At 56.0% G+C, this 24,404-nt stretch overlaps 1 protein-coding gene across 2 annotated transcripts in view; it reads right to left on the reverse strand.

Annotated features, from left to right (window-relative positions):
- The window catches only part of SLIT1 (slit guidance ligand 1), a 61,598-nt gene extending 38,110 nt beyond the window's left edge, over window positions 1-23,488 (reverse strand). For both annotated transcript variants that reach the window (XR_007205143.1, XM_048311365.1), the window contains exons 1-4: window positions 23,159-23,488; window positions 10,949-11,020; window positions 10,591-10,662; window positions 9,869-9,940 (exon numbers count right to left, since the gene is read on the reverse strand). Coding sequence is in view for 1 of the 2 variants with exons in the window: in XM_048311365.1 (XP_048167322.1) it covers window positions 9,869-9,940; window positions 10,591-10,662; window positions 10,949-11,020; window positions 23,159-23,361 (419 nt within the window). In the remaining variant the exon portion in view is untranslated. The remainder of the gene's footprint in view (window positions 1-9,868; window positions 9,941-10,590; window positions 10,663-10,948; window positions 11,021-23,158) is intronic.
- Between the last annotated feature and the right edge of the window lie 916 nt (window positions 23,489-24,404).

The following is a 24,404-nucleotide window of genomic DNA, read 5'->3' on the forward strand; positions in this document are numbered from 1 at the left end:
GCAAAGGACAGAGAGAGACATCTTAAAGCTTGGGTCTAATCTCATTAGCACCCGGCTGCAGGGATGCTGTGAAATCGTAGGATGCAGGAATGAGCAACATGCTGAGCCCGTGGGGAGGAGAACAAGCGAGCTGGAGCGGGACGACAACACTGGGAGGTGGAAATGCCTCCGGACAGACAGCAAGAGCTGGAAACACCGCCGAGTCCTGGGAATGCAGCCAGTCCCCTTGCTTGCTCCTCACTCGCTTGCTCCTGTTTACCCCACAAGCACAGATCCCCACTCCTGCTACAGGGCCCCGACTTTATCCCTATGATTAGTAATTAATAGTGCCAGCGTTAATTGCTGGGCAGTAATAGCCTGGCTGTGCAATGGAGAGGAGCTGCCACGGAGTATCCCTGGGGTTGAATACCTACCCCCCCAACCCACACCCATTTTGCATTTCCACCATTCTTGCCTCGGACCGGCACATACCCAGCAAAACACACAGCTGAGTATGTGTTGGTCCATGGCAAGAAGAATCACCAGATCCCAGGCAAACATCCCAAAAGGGTGCCATGATGAGGTCAACTCCAACCCTCATCTCCAGGCCCCTTTTGCCACTGTGAGTCTGTGTCACATAGCGACTGGACAAAGGTGCCCCCTGGGAAAAAACATCCTAGATGGGGAAAGTGGAGGGGATGAAGCACCCACGCATCTGTGAGGCTCCTAGGTGGACAGAAGTCCCTTTGAGTGTCATACCAGGGATGGGAAGGTGCGGGGAAACACAGGGTTGGAATTCCCAGGTCCCTCTCCCAGTTCTGCCATGGGAGGGGTCCGGGGGTGGAGAACTTCCCAGCTCCAGGATGGGAGACACTTTTTGAGAGCTATTCCTGTGCTTTCCACAGTTAATACTCTGTCCATGCAACATAGCTAACATCTCTCGCTCCTCCTCTGTAGAATCCCAAAATTACCATTTTCCCAAACACTCAAGAAGATGGTCAAGCTCTTTCCAGCTGTACCTCCCAGGGAAACCTCTCTCTTCCAGTCCCAGTGCCTGCAAAAAGTCTGTGCCACTTTATTTCTCTTCAAGCAGCTCTGCCTCAAAAGCCATCCCCCACTGGAGGGGCAGCAAGGACCAGACCGGGAGAAGGATAGGTGAGGAAACCATTGTAAACCATTTTAAACCATCCCTGCCATTTCCTGCCTCCCAGTTTAGAGAAAACAAGACAGTGGGATGTCTTCAGTTACCAACAGCTCCCTTGGGAGCAGTAAAAATTAATCCAGCTTTTCCTATCCTGAAGGGAAATACAGGCACAAATGAAGATGAAAGCCTCTGTGGGCAAAGGGGGGTGCAACAACCATGGACAGGGAAGGCAGCTGGTAAGACCCTCTAATCCATGCTCTACTTAGCTCTGGCAGGGCAGTGGGAGTCCCAACCACAGATGTCTGTGCCTCGCTGGTTAAGTGAGGATAAGCCTGAGATGATAATTAATTTAACACAGATGAGAATCTGGAAAGTGAATCCCCACCTCCTCAAACCCATCCCCAACATGCTGCCAGCAGGGTTCCCTTGCACGTGGATGTCAATCGGCACACACAGGGAAATGGACTCACCAAACCAGAACAGCCTCAGCCCGTCCCTGCAGGCAGGGCACAGCTTCCTTCCCCTTGGCAGTGCCTAGGAGCCCTGCTGCACCGGGAAACCCCCCAGGTGTTTGAAGGGGCATCTTCCCCACTTACACTCACCTGCTTGGCCCTTATGGCACTTTAGCACAGGGAACTTCACCCACCTACAGCACTGGATAAAGCATCCCAGTGCTCCAGGCAGCCTGCTTGGGCAAGAAGTTGGAGCCCACCAAGCCCACCCCTGCTGGTGTCGGGGTTGCAGGCTGTGTGGTCCACACCAATGCCAAAAGCACCACAGGTCCCTTGGGAGCAGAAGAGAAAGAACACGGCACAGGCACCCTGTTGGAAGCAGTGCTGGAAACTGCTGACAGCTCATTTTCATGGCAGTTCCAGCACAAGAGATGAGGGGTTCCAGCACCCACCCGAGGGAGGATCAACCAGCAATCACAGGTTAATTACCTGGCTCTGCACATTCACACATCTGTGGGATACACGTGCAGTGGTACCAAGTTATAACTCAGCCTCAAATCACTGCATAAGACTTTTTTCTTCCACATTCTGGAACTCAAATTACCAGAGGCTAATTCTGTTCACAACTCTTTAATATTACTTTGAACCCTTCTACTATTTGAGCTGTGAAAACAGGAGGAAGGAAATGCCTTTATTCTGTGCTCAAAATGTATGGACAAAGGCATCAGCTCCTCCAAGTGCTCTTTTAACTCTTTCAGCGGACCAAAGGTGGCCAAAGGCTGAATGTGGGACAATGCAGGCAATGAGCTGTGAGGCAGAGAGGGAATAAATAATTCCAGTGTTTTAATAGCTGTGTAATTAGCACTGCTGCTCAGCTTTAGGAAGATCTGATTTTTCATTGCTTTTTCCCATGAGTTGCAAATTCCCATTTGCCAGTGCACCACTGGGAAGCTGGACAGGGACGTTCTGCACGATGCCACGTGGAGGGGGGGACTTTGCTGAAAGGGGCAGGGGGCTGGAAGCTGCACCTCACCACAGACTCAGCCCCCTTTGCTTTAATGACATTACAAAAGCCAAATCCAAGCCTGCGCCGAAAGCGAGACTGAGGGTGAGCCCAGCAGAACCAGTGGCTCAAGGAGAGAGCCCCAGGAGTGGGGCTTGACCATGTGCATTGCCAGGGAAACCTTGGAAGCGTCTCAACAGCCAGAAAACTGGAGCCGGCCATGAGTCAGGAGCACAACGGGGTGCATGGAGGGAATGGGGCAGATTATCTCCAGGCAGCCGTCTGGCAATGCCCATGCCTGGCAGCCCTGGCTCGCTGGCAGGATAATGGCACAGAACAGAGCCAGGGTGTGCCTGTGCAGGGGTTGCACCAGCACCCCAGTGGGACGGGGCCCAGGCTGGTGGGAAGCAAAGGGGGAGGCTGCTCATCTGCAGGTTGGGGCATGGTTGCTACCCTCACCCCAGCTCTCCTGTGCCTCTGGAGACAGTGGGTCAAGTCCCAAAATGCTTATGGAAATGCTTAAATATAAAGGGATCTTAAAAATGTGTTTAATTCGTGAGGCTTTCAGGTTGTCTGCACTCAGAATCACCCAGGGAGTCTTATTGTCCCTCCATCCCAAAAAGCTGAGATCTGTGGCACATTAATGATGGAGGAAGAAGGGGGAGAGCAGCAGGCAGTGAGCAGCTCCCTGCACTAGGGTGCTCCTTCCCAGCAGGCTCACCCAGTACAATACCCCAGAGGTATCTGTAAGGATGCTCTCCCCAGGGGCCAGCAGCACAAGGATGTGCCAGCCTGCCTCAGCTTGGCCCTTCTGTAGCCCCCTGAGCCCCGCCAAGGCTGGGGGTGCCAGGAGCAGTCCCTCAGCGCCTGGCAGCCTGCCGGGGAGGGGGCTGGCCGCCCGCCCGCCTGGCAGCATCCTTCCCTAGGTAACCTCCCCACCTATTAGTGGCACATTTGTTTCCCTTCGTTTCCTTAGAGCTGTCACGAGCCACACTGACTCTTTGTTCCCGGGGGCTGCAGAGAGGCCTCCCTTCCCCCTCCCATCGGCTGGTGTGGGGGGGTGTCTTGCAGCATACAGACCCCGCATCTCCCCCCTCCCCCCAGCCACAGGGGTAAACATGCTGCCCCTCCTCATTGGTATTCGGGGGGACACATCCCAGCCTGGCCCCCCCAGCCCTGCTCTGTCCCCAACAGAAGGAGCTTTGTTGGGGAGCACGATGGGGTACGGCACCCGGAGTCCAAAACATGGGCATGGTGACAGCGGGAACACTTGGCCCTCACCCGGCAAGGGGAGGGGGACACTGCTAGAGGGGGAGCTGGGACAAAATGAGGGATGCTGGGGAAGGGGAAGCAGGAAGGTTTGCTCTGGGAAAGCCGCTCCCTGCTCTGACCTTGGCGCTTTGCTCTTGGACAGCAGGCCTCTGCACAGAATGTCAGCACACACACATCTGTGCAAAGAGCAAAGGGGCACGTGTCCAGGGAGCCAAAGCAACCCTGCTCCAGCACGGGAAGATGAAAACACAATGCTGTGCCCACAGGCTCCTTCCCACGCAGCGGCTGTGGGCTCCTGGGCACTTGCCGAGCTCCAGAAGCAGCACAAAACCTTGCTGGAGGAAGTGAACCTCAAGCAAAGCCCCAACAGGAGTGACCGTGGGAGGTGGGGGCGGGTGTCTGGCACAGGAGAGCCAGGGCACAGCCAGAGCCAGCCCACCACAGTGACAACATTTCCAGGGACCCAACAGGCAGGCAGGCACTGAAAATCCCCCACTAAATTGAAAACAGGGCTCAGGCAAGTCCCCCCCACTGGGAGGGAGCAAAGCTGTGGCACACGCATTCCCTAGAGAGCATCCCCACCTGGCACCCACACCTCCCACCTGGCACCAGCATGACTGCCCATTGTGGGGGCACGGGACCGCTCCTTTATCCAGCCCTCACCAAGCACTCATTTTTTTCTCCATCTCTGCCTTCCCTATCCGGGGTTTTCCTGGTGCAGCCCGAAGAGGAACGGTCACTAGTACAGTCTCGCAAGCAACACCTCCCACGCGCAGCCAGCCCCATCCGAGCGGGGCCTGTTTTGTTATTCCTTTCTCTGACAGCTCCTTTTTCACTTGTCACCCTGTTTTGCTACTACTCAGCTCACAGCTTCCTCCGGCGTGGTTGTGATCCTCTCCTGCTTGAAGGATGTCATTTGCATTTTCTCAAGTTATTTAGCAGCCCTCCATTTTTCTCTGCCTGCTTTTCTAAAGGCAATTAGGGCTGGGTTTAGCCAAATGCAAGGGTGGTGCGAGGAACCTGCCCCAGAGCTCGCCATAATATCATCTCTCCTACCCAGGCAGCACACCCAGCTGTGGTGCTCTCTGCCACTCGGCTTCAAACTCCATCATCCATTTAAATACCCCTGGGTCCAGAGTGGGCCTGGACCAGCCCCTGGTCCCTCTGTCAGCTCCCAGACAGAGGCAGTCATAGAGCATCGCTACTCCTCTGCAGGCACTGGCTGCAGGAGAAGAGTCTCACAGGAGCGTGACAATCCCCCCAGCTCCTACAACATTTCACATGTCCCCGGCTCAGAAAGTCACCAGCCCTGATTGAGATGTTAATGCTGTTTCCAGGGTGCCCCTGCCCTTACAGACTGAGAGCAGCACGGCAGCCCTTCCCCCTGGGCTTGGCTGCCAGCTACAATGTGGCACCATCTCCTTCACCATTTTTGCTGGCATGGGTCCGACAGAAACTGACAGTCTGCGGCCCATGTCCTAAATCTCTCTCCTTCTGGAGACAAGACTTTTTTCCCCCTACTCTCTGCTCACCCTCTCTCAGCTCCCACTCTGCCTGAGCAAGGAGCAGCTACTGCAGCTTTCGTTGAGGGAAGCCACTGGGCAGCCACTCCCATGGGGATACATCCATCCAGGATTGCGACTCCCCTGACGGAGCAACTCCCCAGAGCTCCTCTCAGCCAAGCACCCACTGCTCCTCTCCTCCCTCGCATCAGCTCGGCTTCCCTCGGAGAAAACAATTTATTTATAGCCATCCTGGCTGCCTTTAGCACATTTCAACAGCCCACGTCTTTGCCTCCCTGATGATGCGCCCGCAGCATTTCTGTCCTCACCCTGCTGCTGCAGCCATTCCAGACTCCTGTCTCCTCCTCGCATCTCCCATCCAGAACCCCCAAATGGGCTTAGAAACACCTTCAGGAGGACGTTTTAAGGGGAGGTGAGCAGAGGAGGGAGAGAGTGCTACAAAACTCCTTTCTCATCCTTCCCCCATTCTTCCCAAGGGAGCAGAGAGAAACTCTGCATGCTTTTTCTGTTGGGAGCTGTTGGGAAACCCAAAAAAACCCCAACTCCTGCCAGCTTGGGAGAGTTGGTGAAGGAAGGTCTATCAGCATCCCCTTGGCTCCTGGTGTGCATCAGGACTGTACTGGAGCACCATTGCTGAGCCAAGATGTGTACAGCTGCAGTGCACTGGGGACCAACAATGGGCACTGCAATAGAAGAAGTCACCTTCTTGCCTGGGTAATCCTCAGTGGAAGGAAAGATCTATTTTTTATCAGCTCTCTACTTCGTAGGAGATGTGCTCTTCCCCAGTGAGCTGCTGGGGGACCCTGGCTCCCACCCCCCCCCCCCCCCCCCCCCCCCCCCAGCCCACAAAGCTTTGTTCTTCCGTCCAGTGCTGACAGTTTAATTAAACCCAGTTTGAGAACGGGTCACTGAGGTCAGGCGCTCTCCAGCGAAACCTCAGATCAGCACCATTTCCAGCCACCACGACTGCTGAATGAGTTATCCACTCATTGTGGGGGACATAAATAAAGGAGGCCATGCGGGGAGTCCACCTGCCTCTGGCCCCACTGCCAAGGACCCCCCCACACTATCTCAGACTGAAATGGGCTCTGGGCAGGCGTCAGCTCAATATTCCCAAATTCCAAGGGGAAAACATTCCTCTCCAGGCGTCTCACCTCCCCCATGCCCTCATTTGAGGTTTGCTTTCCGTTGGCCCTTTCCTGCCATTCCCCAGTTTATTTAAGCCCCGACGGATCAGGTTTAACTCCAACCCTTTCCATTATCCCGATGCACAAATGCTCTTTACAGCCAAGTTCCGTGTAACTAATTGTAGCTTGAGCCGGGCTGGGAGACCACAAAGTACCACCAACGTGGATTAGGCTCTGACACTCAGGAGGTGGACAAAGAGCTCTCCATCCTGACCTGAGGGACTCCTCTTGTGCTCCTGAAAAATTTTCATCAGGTTCAGTGAGAAAGATACAGTGGGAAACTGCTGTATGGGTATCACATACCCCTAATTCAACAGACTTGCCTTCATCTTCTGTGTTACTGATGTGCTGAAAAAGATGCATCAAGACTGTGTCTAGAAGAGGCTGGAGCATCCAGGCCAGCACCCAAGGGCCCATCTAAGCAACCCCCACGAGTTCCTGCATCCAACCCTGGCCTTCTGCTTCAGCTGCCACCTGACAGCTCATTTCCCAACTGAACAGATCTCAGCCTGACTCAGTCAGCCAGTTTTTGCTAATCCAAGACCTCTCAGTACAATGGTGTGAGGACATGAGGACCTAGCAGGGACTCCAGAACTCGAGAAGCATGCCATGGGTGGCTGCCACCTGCAGTGGGCAGGTCAAGGGGAGGCTTTGTTTCCAGCCTGTTTGCTGGAAGTGGTCTGGAGATCAGGATTTGCAAGAATGTGGTGCTGGTAAGAGCCTCCTCTTCCTAGACCAGCACAGGTCCCAGCCCATTTCTGGGCAGGGAGGGGGCCCTGAGCAGTGGGGCCACCCCAGACCCATTTCAGCAGTTAAACAAGTGCAAAGCCCAGTGGGGAGGCTCCAATTTCGTTCAAGGAGAGCTGATTTCAATTTAGCTTAAACCTGTTCCCCACTGACTCATATCCCTGTAGCCTGACCTGGGTTTGCAGCAATTTAAGAGTGTCCTTATGACCTTCTGCACTGGCTGGACTAGCACTGGTCCAGACCCCACCTCCTGCTAAACCAGCATGTGTGTCTAGACAAGCCACCCAGGGCACCCCTTGCCCCACCATCCCCTCGAAACATCCCTGAGCACCTCAGCAACAGGCAGCCTCACGGAGAGAGAGCAGCAGGTCCTCCAGCACACAGGGCTCTGTTGCACAGATGCAGAACTCGAGGATCTGCCAGGACACTGGCTCCTGATGTGCTGTCTGGGCAGACCCCAGCAGCCCTCCCCTACCGTCACTAATGTGTGTGGGGCAATGTGCTGCAGGAGGGTGGTGGGTGGCTCAGTGTGTCCCCTGTCCCCAGTCCCACAGCTCATCACAGGGACTCTCTGCTCCAAGCATGCACCAAAGCTCCCCAAGACATGGCACCAGCTATAGTCGAGGAGCTGCAAAATCTGAGCCCGTGCACATAGCCCCATATTGAACAAGAGAAGCTCCAGGTGCTGGTATGCAGGCAGTTTGCCATGGCAGAAATGCCCAGAAAACAACTTCAAGACAGGGTGGGAGGGAATAGGTTTGAAATAACCACCACATTGCAGGAAGCAGTAAAACAACAGGAAGAGGCTGAAATGCACCCGAACATGATGAGGTGGCTGCAAGGAGCATCTTGCACAGCCCTCTTACACCCACGCTGGTATGTACAGCCCCCTGCACACTGTGGCATAGTCCTGGCTCCACACGAGCCAGGCAGCTGTGTAGGGGGCACACTGCATGTGTAGGCGACACACACGCTGCTCTTCTGCATCTCCACAATGAATTGTTAGGGTTTGATTGTTGAAAGAGCCTGGTATTAAAATCTAGAGAGGATTAAAAAGGAAACATTAATATTTGTACAATAATTCACTTGCCCGTGTTTCTGTTATGCAATGGGCGGCTAGAGGAGGATGGGCCCTTGCTGGCGCCACGATATGGCACAGCTGAGCTCAACAAATGCCATTTGATAATTAATTGAACGCCTGTGCTATCAGCTGCCATTACCTAGGCCCATCTTTGGCACCTGTCCACCACTTCACACATCCCATGCTGGCAACCCACACAGCATTTTAACCCTTCATTACACACCTCAGGCTGGACTCTGGGACTGACTCCCTGGCACTGTTGGAAGAAAACGGCTCAGCCACAGCCTGCCTGCACAGGCAGAGCTGCCTGGCCCCAACACGGCCATGCCTGTCCTGGGAATGTCTCGGCCCATTTAGTTATTTCATCCATTCCTGCCCTGCCCCAGCAGGGACCTGGCATCCTCATGTCACAGCTGATCGATGGAGACGCAGCATGCAGAAAGCTCATGTCCCAGCTACTACCACCCCAATCCACAGGGTATAAGCTGCCTCTCTGAGTGATGGAGAGCACCCAGCCCCAGTCTGGCACGCACCCTCTCCTCCTCACATCACCCTTCCCAATGTCTGTGGTGCCTGACATAGCTGAGAGCCTGTAAACACTTTGTTTGAACAATGCTGGCACTGCTGAAAGCACCATTGCCTGAGCAAAACAGCCCCAGGCAAGGGAAAGCCAATATGGAAAGGAGAATATTTATCAAAACCCTCCCCAGGCAGCCTGCTGCTGCACAGAGGGAGGAGGAGCAGAGAGATCTGTGGAGCTGGGGCTTGCACAGCAAGAGACAGTCCCTGAAGTTGTTTCTGCAGGTGCAGAGGGACAGGCAGGGATAGGGACAGGTAGAGCAATGCAGGGAGGGGGCAGCAGGCATGAAGGGCAGGGTCTGCCCCCGGCAGGGCTTCCCCCTCCTTCTCCAGACACCTACAGAAAGGCAGCTCTTGAGCAGGGCTGTGGGGCTCTCTGTGCCCCATGGAGGTCTCTGGGCAGGACATGACCCCCTTAGGGACACCCTTTTTCACCCTCCTTTCATGACAACCTGGGCTAGTGTGTAAGGGAACCCTGCTCCAAAGCCCGTGATCCAGGGAGGATCCAGGGAGGAGGCTGAGGGGCTCACAGCACCTCTGCACCTGACACTGTGCAGGCACAGCCCAACTCTGCGATGCCAGACCCAGCCCAGACTGCCAGCACCTCATCCCACATCCCCATGTGTTACAAGGACATCTTTAACACTGCCAGTCTCAGGTCTTCTGCAAGTCACAGCCCATTTCCCACCTTGCTGCATGCTCAGGTCACACAAACAGGGTGCGTTCCCCTGCCACGTGCCGAGCCTTCATTGGGACAACATACCAGTAACCACCAGCACAACCTCCCCAGGAGCAGCACCCTCCTAGGACATCAGTGCCCCTCCAAACCCCATGGCAGCCCCCCAAGCAAGCCCACACAACTGCTGGGCAGGGGAGCCTGGTGATCACAGAGAGTACTTACAGCCGCGACAGCGCCTGGTTGTTCTGGAAGAGAAGCTCGGGCAGGGTGTGCAGCTGGTTGCGGTTCAGCCGTCTGCAGGGAAAGAAGAAAGGGTCAGGGTTTGGGGGACAAAGCAATGACCCCACCTGCAACCCAGCTGGGTGCATCAGCCACAGCTGGGTGCTTTGGCTCACTCAGAGAGGCCAACAGAGCAGAGCATCCCACCTGGCAAGGACAGCCCCGTCCTGCTCACCACAGTCCCAGGCAGGGACAACAAATGGGGCACTAATAGACCTACTCACAATGTTGTAATTACATGCAGAGAGGACTCCAAGCTGTTAACTGCTGACTGCTGCTTAACTGCTCTCTTAACCTGCTGCTCGATCAGCTCCTCATATTTACTCGAGCAGCTTGGGATTTTTAAACTGCTGAGCTATTTTACTGAGTACTGGACCAGAACTTACAGCTCCCTCGCTAACACACAGGACACAGCTGACACAGCAAAAGTCATTTGTGTTTAACCTGCTCCTCACCTCAAAAGCATCAGAAAGGACTCTAAGATCTATAGAAACAGAAATAGGTTTGCTTCCCACACTGTAAAACACCACTGCCATGCCGAAGAGAAGCTGTTTGAAGTGAGGCAGCACCGATACATTAGGGTTTAAGGAAAAAAGGAAAGGATGCTCTCTGCAACTAAATCCAGTGGCCCCTCACCAACCCCCCCTCCATGACCAGGCACTCACAGCCGCTCAAGCTCCTTCATGTCATCGAATGCCCCACGCTCCACCATGCTGATCTGGTTTTCCATCAGCTGCCTGCAGAGAGAAGGGGTCAGCTTTCTGGAAAAGTGGTCCCCAGTGCCCCATTACTTCTTTTGACCCAGGGCACCTCACTCCCACTATCCCCTCAACACACCCCAGACTCTTCCTACTCTCTCCCAGCTGGAAGCCCACCACTCTCAGCCCAACACAATACCCTCCAGCCCTGCTGGCTGAAGCCCACAGAAAGAGGCTGAGCAACTCTAGTAGCCCCAGGAGGGGCCACAAGCCAAGCACAATATCCAGCAAGGTGGGGACAGCTGGCCCCTCATCAGGAACTCACAGGACACGGAGCTGCTTCAGCCCAGCAAAGTCATTCTTGTTGATTCGCGTTATGTTGTTGCCGTTGAGCTCCCTGCAGAGAGAAGAGCAAGAAATTAGCATGGAAGCACTCAGGAGGTGGCCAGGCACTGGGCCTCCCCTGTACCTCCCCAGAAACAGCAGGCAGGGCCCAAAGGACAGCAGTGGCTGGTACAATTCCCTCACCAGGAGTGGCCCCTGGTTCCAGAGAGGACCCTCATCCTCAATGGCCACCAGTGCTGGGCACACAGAAGTCTGGCTCGCCATGGGTCTGTAAGCTGGCATCTTTCATGGGCCATAAGGCAACAAGAGGCAGGGACTGTCTGGCTCCTCTCTGTTCCCATGCCAGATGCCCTCCTTGGGATGCACATCACCCCATTTGCATTCTGAAAATGCAGCAAACACCTGGGAGGGTCATCCCAAACACACAGAGTTATTTACAGAAGGCAGGGGTAACAAGAAACAAGCGTAAGTCCCCAGAACAGCAGGATCCCTCCAAACACCCAGCTGCAAGACACACGTGTGACACTTACATGATAATGGCTCCTGCCATTACCCGTGCATCACAACCGCTTTGGTGCACAGCCATGTCACACCTTCTACCTGGAGAATAAGCCACACTCAAGTTTCACCTGCCAAGAGACAGCTTGCACAGGACAAGCTTCTTTGTGGCATCACTCTCTCATTCAAAAGCCCTGGGTTGAGCACAGGGACAAGCAATCCAGCCAGAAAGGAGATGCTGCCCCTCCTTGCTCATCCTGCTGGTGGAAATACAGGGTACCTACACCCACCGCACGGCCTCAGTCCTGCCCAGGCTCTGCTGAGCACCACAAGAACATATGTCCCACTGCTGGACATGCACGTGGGAGGGCCTTTGCTTGCAGCCTGCTGGCTACACCTTCCACAGCTCTCCTCAGCCATGCTCTCCAGCATGCTCCTGCTAGGATTATCCTGCTTTAAAATACATCAAGCCAGGAGCTGCAGAGATTTGCACCTCGCACTCAGCTTTGCAGTGCCTTTCCGCATTACAGGGTGTGATTACTGTAGGAAAAGCAGGACCATCAGCCCTGGGACACATGGTCTGCAGAGCTGGGGATCTTGGCGCAGCCCCCTATTGCAGGAGAGAGTCTCCCTGATTGGAATCATGAAGCATGGCAGTGTTTGCTTCTTGCCCATGAGGCCAGCCTGCCCAAGGCACGTGCTGGAGATGGAAGATGCCTACGCGAACACATGGCCCAGGGAGGGCTCCCATGCTGGAGACCCACTGCCTGCACTGAACACAAACACAGAAATCAAGAGGAAAACAAGCAACCTACAGGAGGGGAAGGCAGTCAAGTGAAGCATGAGCTGCTGGAGCCAGGGAAGGAAAGAGGCAGGAGAGTCCCACCGTGGAGCAGGTTGGGGTGCTTGGGCTGGACCACGGCGGGTCTGTAACTTCCTGAGCCCTGACAGCAGGACCAGGGAGCAGGAATGTCTCATGTCACACGACTGGCTGAATACACAGTCCATCATTCCCATCTAGAGCCAAAGCTTCCCTCCACCGGGCTCTGCAGCCATGCGAGGGGCCAAGGTCAGCGGCAGGCTGGCCTCGGGGCCGCCGAGCAGCGTGTAGGGCCACCGGGTGCAGCCAGCGCAGCCGCGCACCCCGGGGTGCTGTCATTGTCCTGCTGAAACGGCTGATAATGGCTAATGAGTTCCAGCTCGCCATTATAGCCCCGTAATTACAGCGCTATTCAGCGCCGAGATTGCCGGGCTCCTGCCATTATCCAGCCGTGTGTGCCTGTGTTGGGAAGGAGGTTGGGAGAGCACCGTTTCTAGGACACAGATGAATGCAAGCGGGAATGAATAGAGGTTCCTCAGCCCCAGTGATTAAACTGAAACCCACACTCGGGCTCTGCAGCCCCACGACTCCCCCGGCTCCCAGCACGGCCAGCACGAAGAGAGCACAGCAGGCTGCCGGGGATGGGCCTCCAAACCAGAAGGTCCTGACCCTCTCAGTGGGAGAAAAAGCCATGGTCAGTCAGGCTGTAAGTCCCAGGCATGAAGCACTGGGGTGTGTCACACGTTTTAGGGACATTTGTCACCGCAAAGAGGGTCGTTTGGTATGTGCAGTTGTGTGGCCACCTCCCGCTGGACCGAAACCCTGGAGTCAGCTAAGGCCAGGGAGAAATCACAGCTTCAGGAGTGGTTTTTTCCAAATGCCCTAAAGGTTCCTTGGCAAAGAAGATTGCCTGGAAGACCCCCAGGGCCACGCTGGAGGCGATGGCACCCATTCGAGCTCCTGGTGAGGGAGGGTTCCCAGCAGGACTCCCATGGCACCTTCCTTTAAACATGCCTAACATTACTCTGGATACAACGTGTAACTGGGAGTCGAGACATCTCCGGTACTGCAGAGAGACAGAGCAAAGAGGCTTGACTTAGAACTGCCCGACCTGACAGCCAGGACTCACATCTCAGCCTGCAAAGCCCAAGGAGGTGCTGTCCTCAGAGCACCAGCATCCCAGAGCCTTAGCCAGAGGCAGAGCACAGGCAAGGCAGCATGGAAACATGCAGAAACACCAAAGAGCCACAGACTAGACATGGCCAGTCCCCGCACATGCCAAAACCAGGCTCTGCCCTCTCTCCCAGGCATCTTCTGGGACAGTGCAGCCCAAAGACTGCAGCACCAGGAGGCACAGGCAGGACTGCTGCCCACACAGTCCACCCTAGCCTCCACTCCCTGCATGCTCACTGAGCATCCTTGGGGTACTTCAGCAGTGGGGCTGTGTCTCAGGGCCCCTTGACAGTCCTGCTCCCTCAGGGACTGGCTCTGTGTGCTCCCTGACAACTGCTCCCAGCATCCCTCCATGCCTTTGTTCAGGTAAATGATGGCCTTTGCAGCCAAGATGGGAACGAACAGCAGGTAAAGCCTATTTGTAAGGATGCCGAGGCAACACTGCCATTTAACTTCATGACATTTTTTCCCCTCTGAACCCCCTTCAGTTCCTCATGGAGATAAATTACAGTCTGCAGTGCCCAGAAAGCCAGATCCCTGCTGCTCAGCTGCTCACCCACTGCCTCCATGCCCTTTCCTAGTGAAGCAAAACACTCTGCCCTGCTCCACACAGCAGAGCTTCAATAAGGACTGATGTGTCTGGGGAACTGCCCAGCAGATTGGTTGTATTTCTGGACTGTGACTTGAAAGCAAAAACACAGGGTGTGCTCTTTCCTCACTAATTCAAAGGATTTAACACCAGAAAGCATCCTCAAGTTCATTTTGGCTGTCTTCCTCTCTCCCCCCAGCACTCCAAATCTCACACTGCTGCTGGAGAGGCGGCGAATTTTCATTTGCAACGCTCAAGTTTCAGAAACCCCCCTCCCATTTCTCCCTGGGTAGAGGAAAGTCATTAAAACAATCAGTCCCTTTGCTACATTGCTTGTGGATCATCCCACTCCCAGATGGGATGTCTGTGCTGCAGCAGGGTTTGTTAGACTGGATTTGCATAGTCTGGGTTTATATTTGGTTTCTAGCTTTGGATGGCTTATCCATTCCCAGGGGGTCCGATGTGTCTTTTCCCTTTGCAGGGTTTGCAGCTACACTAACTCAGTAACAACCTCAGAGAGCACAAATGCTGAGAGTTAATTTATTAAATACAGCCAACATGAATGATATTTCCCTGGGCACTGATTTATCAGGAGCGTGAAGGAGCAGACAGCGCAATCCCACTATCCCTACTCCATTGCAAGGCATCAGCTATTCAGCACACATGTGACTCCTGTCCTTGCAGCTCAGCTCAGCTCTGCTCTCCTGCTGAGGCAGAAATCCTAACTGCTCTGCTCCCCAGAATCCTGCTTTTAAGAATGCAGAGGAAAAGCCTGTGAGATGAATTCCTGCATTGGCACCCACCAGTGGCAAAATGTGCCCCAGCCCATCAGTGCCAGCACAGAGCAGGTGCCCACAGCTCTGGGCAGTGACTGCAGGGGCTGGTGGAGATGGATCCACGCTCCTGTGGTGCCTGCTTCAAGGGCCACTCCTGCCCTGGTGCCTGGTGAGGCTGGCACTTGTATTGTCCATGAGATGTGTCCCTCCCTCGAAGGTCTCCACCGCTCTGCTGTTCCTGCCCTTGCCTCAGAGCACCTGCTCCCAAGGGCATGGCTCCCCTCCCAGCAGCTCCAGAGCCCTCATCCCAGAGCCTTGACCCCAGCTGGAGCCGGCAGTGCCAGATAATAATCAAGGAAGCAGAGAAATGAAGGCTGGAAGGTCACGCACCCCACAGCAGTACCTCTGCCACCCTCCATCAATCCAGGCAGATGCACACACTGCTCCTTCAAGGACAGGGACTGAAACTACCCTGTGCCTTATTCCAGCATGTCACTGCTCCTGCCTCAAGGACATTCCCAAAACTCTGACCTGAGCCTCTCCCACAGCAGATGAACCCCGTCTCTGCCTGGCCAGGCCACCACGGTGCAGAGACCTAGCTGCTCTCTTGCCTGTGCAGGCCTCTTTCCCAGCCCACTTCTCCCCACCAATCCCCCAGTCCTAAGGGCACAGCTCTCCCTCAGGGCCTCTCTGACTTGCAGGGGCAGGACCCACTCTGTTCCTGCTCCCATTCCACATCTGTGCTGTTGGTCATTCCCTCCCACCAAGCATTTTCCTCTAGTCCCCAGGCAACACCTTCCTTTCTGTCAGCTCATTCCTCCCATTCACCAAGCCCGCTCTGAAATCTCAGCCCATTCTCCTGCCCTCTTGCATCTCTCCCAGCCTGGTGGCATCTGCAACTGTCATAAGCAACTCGTGTCCCATCACACAGACTGCTAATGGGAACACGGATGAGGCTTTGACTCCAGACTGACCCCTGTGCTCAGCACTGGGGGGCAGAGGCAGCTGCAACCTTTCATCCTACACTTTTATTGCATTTTTCAAGTCTTCACCCGGCTGCTGGAATGTAACTGAGCCCCAGCACAGGCTCACTGATCTGCTCAAACAAGGAAAGGTGGAGCAGAGCCCTTCCCAGTCCTGGGAGAGCTGGTCCCCTCCAGCACTGGCACCACATTCACCAGCTCCCTGGAGCCCATGTGGGCATGGCTGGGTGCTAACTCCATCCCCTCCAAGGTACCAGGGAGTTACAGGGTGCTGCTCAGGGAGGGGACACTGGTCACACACGTCCTGGGCTGATATAGCTGCACAAGGGGCTCAGCACCTTCTTGTCCTTTCCCATCCCATGCCTGTTCTGACCAGACCCCTCAAGAAGAGCAAAGGTGCCCAAGGGCTACATCGAAGACCCTTTAGGGGTGTCATTCACAGGGTGAACACCTTGCCAGCACCGCCCCTACCAGCTGCCTGCAGGTGCCCAACAGGCAGAGCCCCAGAAGTGCCGTTTGGGCTCATCTCAGAATCACTGCCCAGCCCCAAGCACAGCGCTGGCCCCAGAGCACAGGAGGCTCTGTAAGCTTTTACGAGATAGTACAGCAGGTTAGCATCACGACAGATCTTTAAGCATTACAAACAGCATCGATCATGCAAGTAACAGTGAGGATCCAGAAGGCTTTCTGTTCTCCTAACTTCTCTCTGGGGTTTTCATGCCACAGCCATTAGCTGCTCGCAGGCAGGGAATGCTTTACACTCACGCAGCATTGTGGTGTATTACCTTCAGGTTAAAAATAAATAAATAACCTCCCTGAACCCCAGGGGGAGAGAGAAAAAGCAGCAGGTCATTTCTGTTCCACAAATGTGAAAACTGAGACTCAGCCAAGAGAACAGATTTTCCTGGATACCCCCAAAATTTGGCTTTTTATGCTGTGCTGAGTGGCCTGGTGAGGAGCTGCTCTGTAGCTTCTCTGCTTCCCAGGGCAGGGGAGGCTGCCCAGCCCTCAGGCTTCATCCTACCACTCATCAGATTAAGTTCCACTTTACATCTTCCTCAGCAAAACCTCTTTGGCTCATCCATCCTGAAGCTGCTCACAGCAGGGATGGGAGGACAAGTGCACCTCAGCTGCTCAGTTACAGGTGCCTCCTCAATCCCAGAGCAGATGGGCCTCCTGAAGCATCCCATTTGGGATGTAGGGCTTCCTCCAACCAAGAAATATCCAGGGCCAGGAGCTTGCATCTCTCTCAGTCTTGATGCCCAGGGCTGCTCCTTGGCTGCATCGCTTTAAAAATTAATCTTCCCTTTTTCTGATCTTCCTCCTCTAGCAGCCTCTCTCCCCCATAGGACACTTGCCTCTGCTATTTTGAGCAGCGAGTGCATCCAAAATGCATGCCAGGGAAGCAGACAGTCAGCACAGCCTCAGAGCCTGAATGTAGCAGATGATTCCTGAGGGGACAGCCTTGGACCAACCCCACACCAACACCATGGAGAGGTCTCCTCCATCCCACCTCATTTCCTTCTCACTTCCAGCAGTACCACAATCCCAAGGACCCGGCTGCAAACTATCCTTACTGCTCACATTGCTAATTGCATCCTGGTGATGTACAGCAGGAAAACCTCTGCTCCCCTTACCATTCCTGCCACTGCCATCCCTGGCTGTCCCTTGAGTGGGGACAGGGGCCAGCTGCTGGAGCTGGCCTTGGAGCTACTCGCACTGGAAGCCTGCCAGGGAGCAGTGATCTGGGTCTGACATCCCCTGGGATGAGGCCATTTGCTAACGCACAACTGTGTTTTTTACTGCTTTTCAGCAAAACACACATAGAAACATCTCCTTGCCTCTCAGGTTTTATGAAGGGTTATTTCAGTAGCAATAAAGATCAAGAGGACGCGTCCGCAGCACTAAGTACCTCTGGAGTGGGCAGGGAACCATGAAGGACTCAGAAGCAAGACAAAGACAGACTCCCTCAGCTGCCCACATGCACGTCCTGCTCCACTACTCTCCTGCACCAGGTTGCCAGAGAGCAAATCAGTGCAAGGATACAGGAAAAGCCCCTCTTCAGTGGGAGGTCATGGGCTTGTACACCTTTCCCTGGACAGGACACCCTTTCCCTGCCCACACCACCCTGGTGGTACCCCAAATCCCTTCTGTTCCCCCAGGCTGCAGGTTCTGCTGCCCTGTGATGGTCCCTCGTGCATCCTTTACCTTTTATAGCTGCCTCACTCTTCTGCCAGCCGGAGTTTTGATAGGAAACAATGAAGTAGGAGAGAATGAAACTCAAAGCAAATGCACGTCCTGTAATGGGTCTGTTTCTGTAACTGGACTGTTTCTGTGTGTGCTGCCCTGCACCGGCACCGTGGCCACCATGCCCAGCTCACCCTGGGGCTGCAGGCTCTGGGCACAGCAGCAATGGCATTTGAAGGTGCACATGAGAGACCCATAATTAAAACTGGAAACAATTCCCCTTCCTTGCTCCCACCTCAGCAGCAAGGAATTGCTGTTAGCACAATGCATCACTCTGGAGGACCAAAGTGGCAGCACATTTAAGGCAAAAATATCTGTTTTAAAAGATGCAATAAAACAGAGCCAGGGAAGGGTTTATAGGGAAGCAATTGTTGTGTGAGGTGAGAAGTGGTCACCAGAGGCCAATCTGCCTGGCTTTATTGCCTGTTACTGGTGACTTTTTCCAACCAGAGGACAATAGATCCTCCACTATCAGCCTCGACTTCAGTCAATACAAACACGACATAGTTTTTTAAACTAATATTTTTCCAGCATGCAATTCCATAGAGAGTGAGAACGCAGCGTTACCATGGCAATATATAGACAGCATCTGCCTTGGACGTAGCTGAAGGGAGAAATTGGAATAGAATTGCAAATTTCCTCTGTCCAGGAAGGCTCCCAAGGAAGCCACTGCAGTGGGCTGGGCAGGCTACCTTCCCAAGCCAGCCTGCATCCTCCCAGTGCCCAGCACTGGCTCTCCTGAGAGCTGAGGGCTGCAGGGCCAGCCAAGCACTGCCCTGGCTGGACAACGGTCCTGCATCCTGCCCCAGAGCTCTGCAGAGCCTGCGCAGACCCTCTACAACCAGACTGCTCAGTGAGAACTTGCCCGGGCACTTCAGGGAAGGGAGAGGTTGACTTCCTCAAGGTGCTTCCTAAGAACGAGCACTCCTCAAAGCCCCTGAAAGGAGAAGCAGCCCAACAACCGGTGTGGAATGCAGGAGTGTTGCTTCCATACACCAGCCTGGCTGCTGCAAGACATTTTGATTAACTGGTGAGAGGTAGATGCAGGTGAATGTATTGAACATGCTCTGATCAAGAGCTTGCTGCCAGAATTGTGGCAGAGGATGGTTGGGCAGTATGCAAGTGTGCTTCAGGTGCAGCTGCCCTGGCGTGGTGCTCTCACACCCAAAGGCTGTAGCTCAGCACCCCTTCCCTCCACCAAAGCAGACAGAGGGATGGCAGGCTGCATGGGGCCCATTTCAGCACAGGCAAACCCCCAACTTTGAGAACCAGGCAAACAGAAGCCCCATGAAATGCTGAGACCAGGGACCCTGGAGGGGAAAAGCCAGAGCCAAGAGGCGTGCAGTGATGGGGACCTCCAAACCCAGCTCTGCTGCCTCCCACATGCAGGGAGGGACACTACACAGCCCACAGTGAGATGGGGGATGTTCAGCTCATGGGAGATGAGGCAAAAGGGGCAAGTGGGGCAATTGTCAGCTGTCAGCCAAAAACTTCAATAGCAGGAGAGTGTGACGCCATCACAGTCAAGTCATCCCATACAAGCAAAGAGCTGGGCTGGAAGCTGCCATTTGACAGTGGCAAATTTGCACTGATCCTGCTGGTGTGGGGAGAGTGATCCACCTCCCCAACAGGGCAGCCTGCTCTTCAGAGACACTGTCAAAGGAAGAAAGAAAGAAAAGCAAGCAAATGGGGAAGGGAACTGTGACCTTCTCCCACAACTCTTCTCTGGTGGCTGAGGCCTGAGGGACTCCTGGAAGCAGATAACACTGTAGTGCTGGAGGATTATCACCCCATCCTGCCTACAAAGCCTTCGAGCCTCTGTTGTGCTTGCCAGAGGTGTAGGCGGAAGCACAGGCATCTGTGCAAAGTGCCCAGAGACTTTGCTGCTTCCCACCTTGCTCAGCCCCGATCCAGTCAGAGGGCAGGTGCACAACCCCCATTTATGTTGGGTTGCAGACTAAAAGGCACTTAGGGAGCAATGTGCTGTGCCCTGGCACAAGGGGGAGGGGTCCTGTCCCCCCCATGCAACCATCACTCATGGTCCATCTTAGACATGTCTGCAGCCCTTAGTCTCTACCAACAGCATGGCACCCACCAGGAAGGTATCACAGGGCAAACTGTGAAGCAGAAGACGAGACAATTTTTCCCCAGCCCATGATTCTCCAAAGTTGCAGTGACTCTCAAAGGCAAGTAATTCCCTCTTCTTCAAAGGAAAAGGGTGTATTTCAAAAGCAATGGAGCTCAAACCTCGCTGCAGAATGCTGCTGACTGAGTCCCCACTATGGCAGTGCCAGCAGCAGTGCTGCCCTGTCCAGGGGCTTGACCCATGCCACCGTGGGGCTCAGCCAGGTGGGAGGCTGGAGAAAGCCTGGAGGCTCCAAACCCCACACTGGCACGCAACAGGAGAGAAATTCAGTGGCAGGGACACCACTGCTCACTGGCACTGTGGGGTGCATGGTGAGGTTGGCGTCACTCACACTGTGCATCTCAGGGCTTAGGAAAAGAGGCAGGCAGTGGAGGGCACTGGTAAGAGGTTGATGACTTCCCACAGAGAGCTGGTCTCTGGAGAGAGCAAGTCCTGAGCACAGGCCCTGCTGCAGACTCCCCCGCGGCTGATAGCAGACCTTGCTCCATCAAACACTGAGAAGTTGGAGACTGCAAGGTTGCAGCCTGCTTACAGGGAATTGAAACTCACTTAGGAGCTGTTACAGCAGGATTTCACTGCTAGGAGATAGACCTGCTCTGCACAGACACCCTCAAGCACCTGCAAGGGTGTGCAAAACAGCAGGAAGTAGTTATCCAGCAGACAACACCCACGAGAGAGCAAGCATGTCTAGCTCAGTCCAGCCAGAAGATCCGGCATCGCCAGCTGCATTAAAATCCAGAAAACCCAATGCTGCTGAATGGCAACAGACATGGAGGACCAGGTCAGTGGAGGCAGAACGAGAGACAGCAACAGGACCCACCGCCAGAGGGGGAGAGATGCCCTGCCAGGGCAGGAGAGGGACACCCAGCAAGGGCATCCTCCATTAGCTCACTCCAGCATTGCCTCATTTGAGCAGTGCTGAGCACCTGCCCAGCGGGCAGAGGTGGGGACTGAATGCCAACTCTCCCCCAGGACCCTGCACCCAGGTGCATGGAGAGCTGATGCCAAGGACCCCATTAAGCTCCCTGAGAGGCAGAAAGAGCTAGTGCAGGCTATGTGTAAACCTCCCCCCTGCCCTGGACACAGAGGGAAGGGGGGATCCTGTCTCAGACCTCATAAACTGGGTCTATGGGATGGCAACTCACAGCAGCCTGGTTGCCGTGCTGGGTAATAATAATTTGTATGAGGATAATTATGGTGGGAGAAAAGAAAACTCCTCTAAAGTGGTATCCTGCAGAGCTCTTGACGCTGCACGCTGGGTGCAGCCCTGGCAGCTGCCAGGCTGTCTGCAGTCCCTGCATGCAGTCCTTGCCTGCAGGGTCTCTGCCCATCTCTAGGCAAAGGGCACAGTCACAGTTCAGGAGCTGCAAACAGCACAGCACAGGGCCAGGAGCTAGGAGCCCTAGAACATATCCTGCAGCTCTCCTGCCCAAGGAGGCAGCAGCTCAACACTTCCCTGCACTGCAAGGGGGATGTGGGAGCAGCCTGGCCCCAGGGCCAGGGCCAGACAGCTACTGTGCCACTATGCTCTACTGCAGCTACTGGGATGGGGCACCTGCTGCTACTGAGTAGAGGGTACAGGCTGGGGACAGCCCTGCTCTCTGGCCGGGACGGGGTTCCTGCATGCCAGGAACCTGCTGCCAGCAGCAGGTTGGACACGTTCAGCTCATGCTGCTCTCCCTGGGTGGGGACCCCGTGCAGCCACAGAACCCCGGGCAGGGAGACCTGCCCAGCCAGGCACAGCAGCAGAGGCACCCCTCCTGCTCAGGGGAGCTCAGCAGGTGACACAGCACCCACACAGCCGGCTGGACCATGACTGTGAGAGAAAAGCCTTCCTTAGCGGGGCCCAGCTCAGACAGCCAGGGACACCTCCCCGCACTCCTGAGGACGTGGCAAGGGATTTGATGAGCAGTGAAGTGCAGGCACAGGGGACTGGAGAGGATGGGTGAGCTGCCTGGCTCACGATGGGTGATCAGCACGGCGGAAGGCTGGTCACACCGTGGGGGAGTCTCAAGGGGAGCTGGGGGAATGGGAACTGATCCTAGCATGATGTGCGGCACTCCCAAGAGAGCTTCCTGGGGACAAAGGGGTGCCCAGCACAGGTAGGGGCTTGGGGTGACAGAAGCCCTCAGAGAACCTCTCTGGTTGTGTAGCTACCCTCTGACAAGTCCCGGCAGGGGTGGCCACACACCTGCCGGGGGGTGCTATGCGGCTCGCGGACCCACAGGCGCAGTCCATTCTGGGCTGCCCCAGCGCAAATGCCCCCCGGAGCAGCCCACTCCCTCGGGCACAGCTCTAATCCCAACCCGCTCCGCATGCTTGCACAAACACTGGCACACGCGGGTCCTTGGACATGCCGGACCCCTTGCACGACCCTCACACAGAGAAAGGGTCACACACACACCCTGCCCCAGCAGGCTCTCTCACACACGCACGGCTCTCCACCTCAACGGGCTATTGCACCCCCCTCAGGAAGGGGATAATGCACGTAAACTCACCCAACAGGCTCTTCCACACGTATCCCCCGGACGGGAACTTACAGACACACAACCCCCGGGCGTAGCGGGACACCGCACATCACCCACCCCACCAGGTTCTCGCACACGCACCTTTTGGGCGGCCGACCGTGGCCCCGCGGGCATTTGCACACGTACTGCCCTGAATAGACACGGTGGGCACTTGCACACATCCCACACGGGCTGCTGCACACCCCCGCCACGGACAGCCTCTTGCACACGCGTCCCCTGACGGGCTCCCGCACACACTCCTGACAGGCTCCCGAGCGCGTTCCGCTCCCCCGCGGGGTTCTTGCCCACGCGGCCCCGCGGGGCACTCGCTCCCCACGCGCTTTTGGACACGCACTCTCGGACAAGCCCCCGGCCCCGGCGCCCCGCCGGGCTCCCGCACCCTGGCCCGCCGCACGCCCACCGGCGGCGGACAAAGCCCGGCGGTACTCACAGGCGCTCGGTGCCGCGGGGGATGCTCCGGGGCACGGCGCGCAGGGCCGAGCCGTGGCAGTCCACCGTGGTGCCGCTGCAGGCGCACAGCGGCGGGCAGGCGGCGGCGCGGCCCCGGCACAGCGCGGCGCACACCAGCAGCCAGGCGGCGGCCCGCAGCCCCGCCGGGACCCCCCCCGGCCCCCCGGGGGTCGGGGCCGCCATGGCAGCGGGCAGTAGGGTCAGGCGCTGCGGCCGCTGCGCATCACCGGGGAGCGGAGCGAGGCTGGGCTCCGCGCGGCTCGGCTCGGCTGCGGGGCGAGAGCCCCGTCGGCGCACACCCGCCCACCCTCACTGCCGCCCCATCCCGCAGCCCAGGCTCAGCCCCCGCGCTGGCTCCTCCCTCCCGCCCTCCCCGCCCCGACGGGCCCCCCCGCCACCACCCGCGCCCCTCCCCGCGCCCCCTGTACCCGCGGCAGCGGAGGTAGCTGCGGTCCTGGCCGGGCAGGGCACCGGCACCCCGGTCGCCGGAGCCGTCGGGGCTCTGCACCGCCCCGACCGTGCAGGAAGGCGGGCTTCGGCTCCGTCCCCCCACCCGGGACAGCGCGGTTGGTTCGCGGAGCACCCGACTTCCCCGGGAGAGGCTGCGGGCTGTCGGGTGGCGGGCAGCGGCACCCGGGGAGAAACAGCCTGCGAGCCGGGCGGCCGCAGGCAGGGCATTCCCTTCTCCTCAGGGGTGCCAAAAGCTTTTGCATCCCCTGGTGTACTTAAGGCAGCGTTGGCCTGTCTCCCACCCGGCAGCCCGAAGCCCCATCCCGTCATCCACAGAGTCCAGGTGAGGCACGGGGACCTGGCAGCCCACGGGGACCGCAGGACAGGCTGGCGCTTGTCAGCTGGGATGGTGCCTGGTCCGTGAGTGGGAGCCCCGCGGCTCAGCACCCCAGCGTGCAGAGGGGACTTGGGTGGCAGCTCTGCTTTGTACTTTGCCCCACACACAAATCTTGAAGTCCTGGCTGTGCATTAGCTATGTTCTTTTCCATTCCAGAGGAACATCTTTAAAAATAAAGTAACCAAAACGTCTTTTTGGCTAACCTACAGGGAAGAACAAGGCAAAATACACCTGTTTCAGTGCAAAAGGAAGTGAAGCCAAGAAATCTTGTAAGCTTGGCCCTAAACAGTAATACAAATATTGCATTCGTTTTATTGCCTTCCATTTTCCTCCCTGAGATCTGCAAATGCAAGGCAGGAGGTGTATCCAGGAGGGCTGG

Source organism: Corvus hawaiiensis, chromosome 8 (genome assembly GCF_020740725.1).
Source record: "Corvus hawaiiensis isolate bCorHaw1 chromosome 8, bCorHaw1.pri.cur, whole genome shotgun sequence".
NCBI lineage: Eukaryota > Metazoa > Chordata > Aves > Passeriformes > Corvidae > Corvus > Corvus hawaiiensis.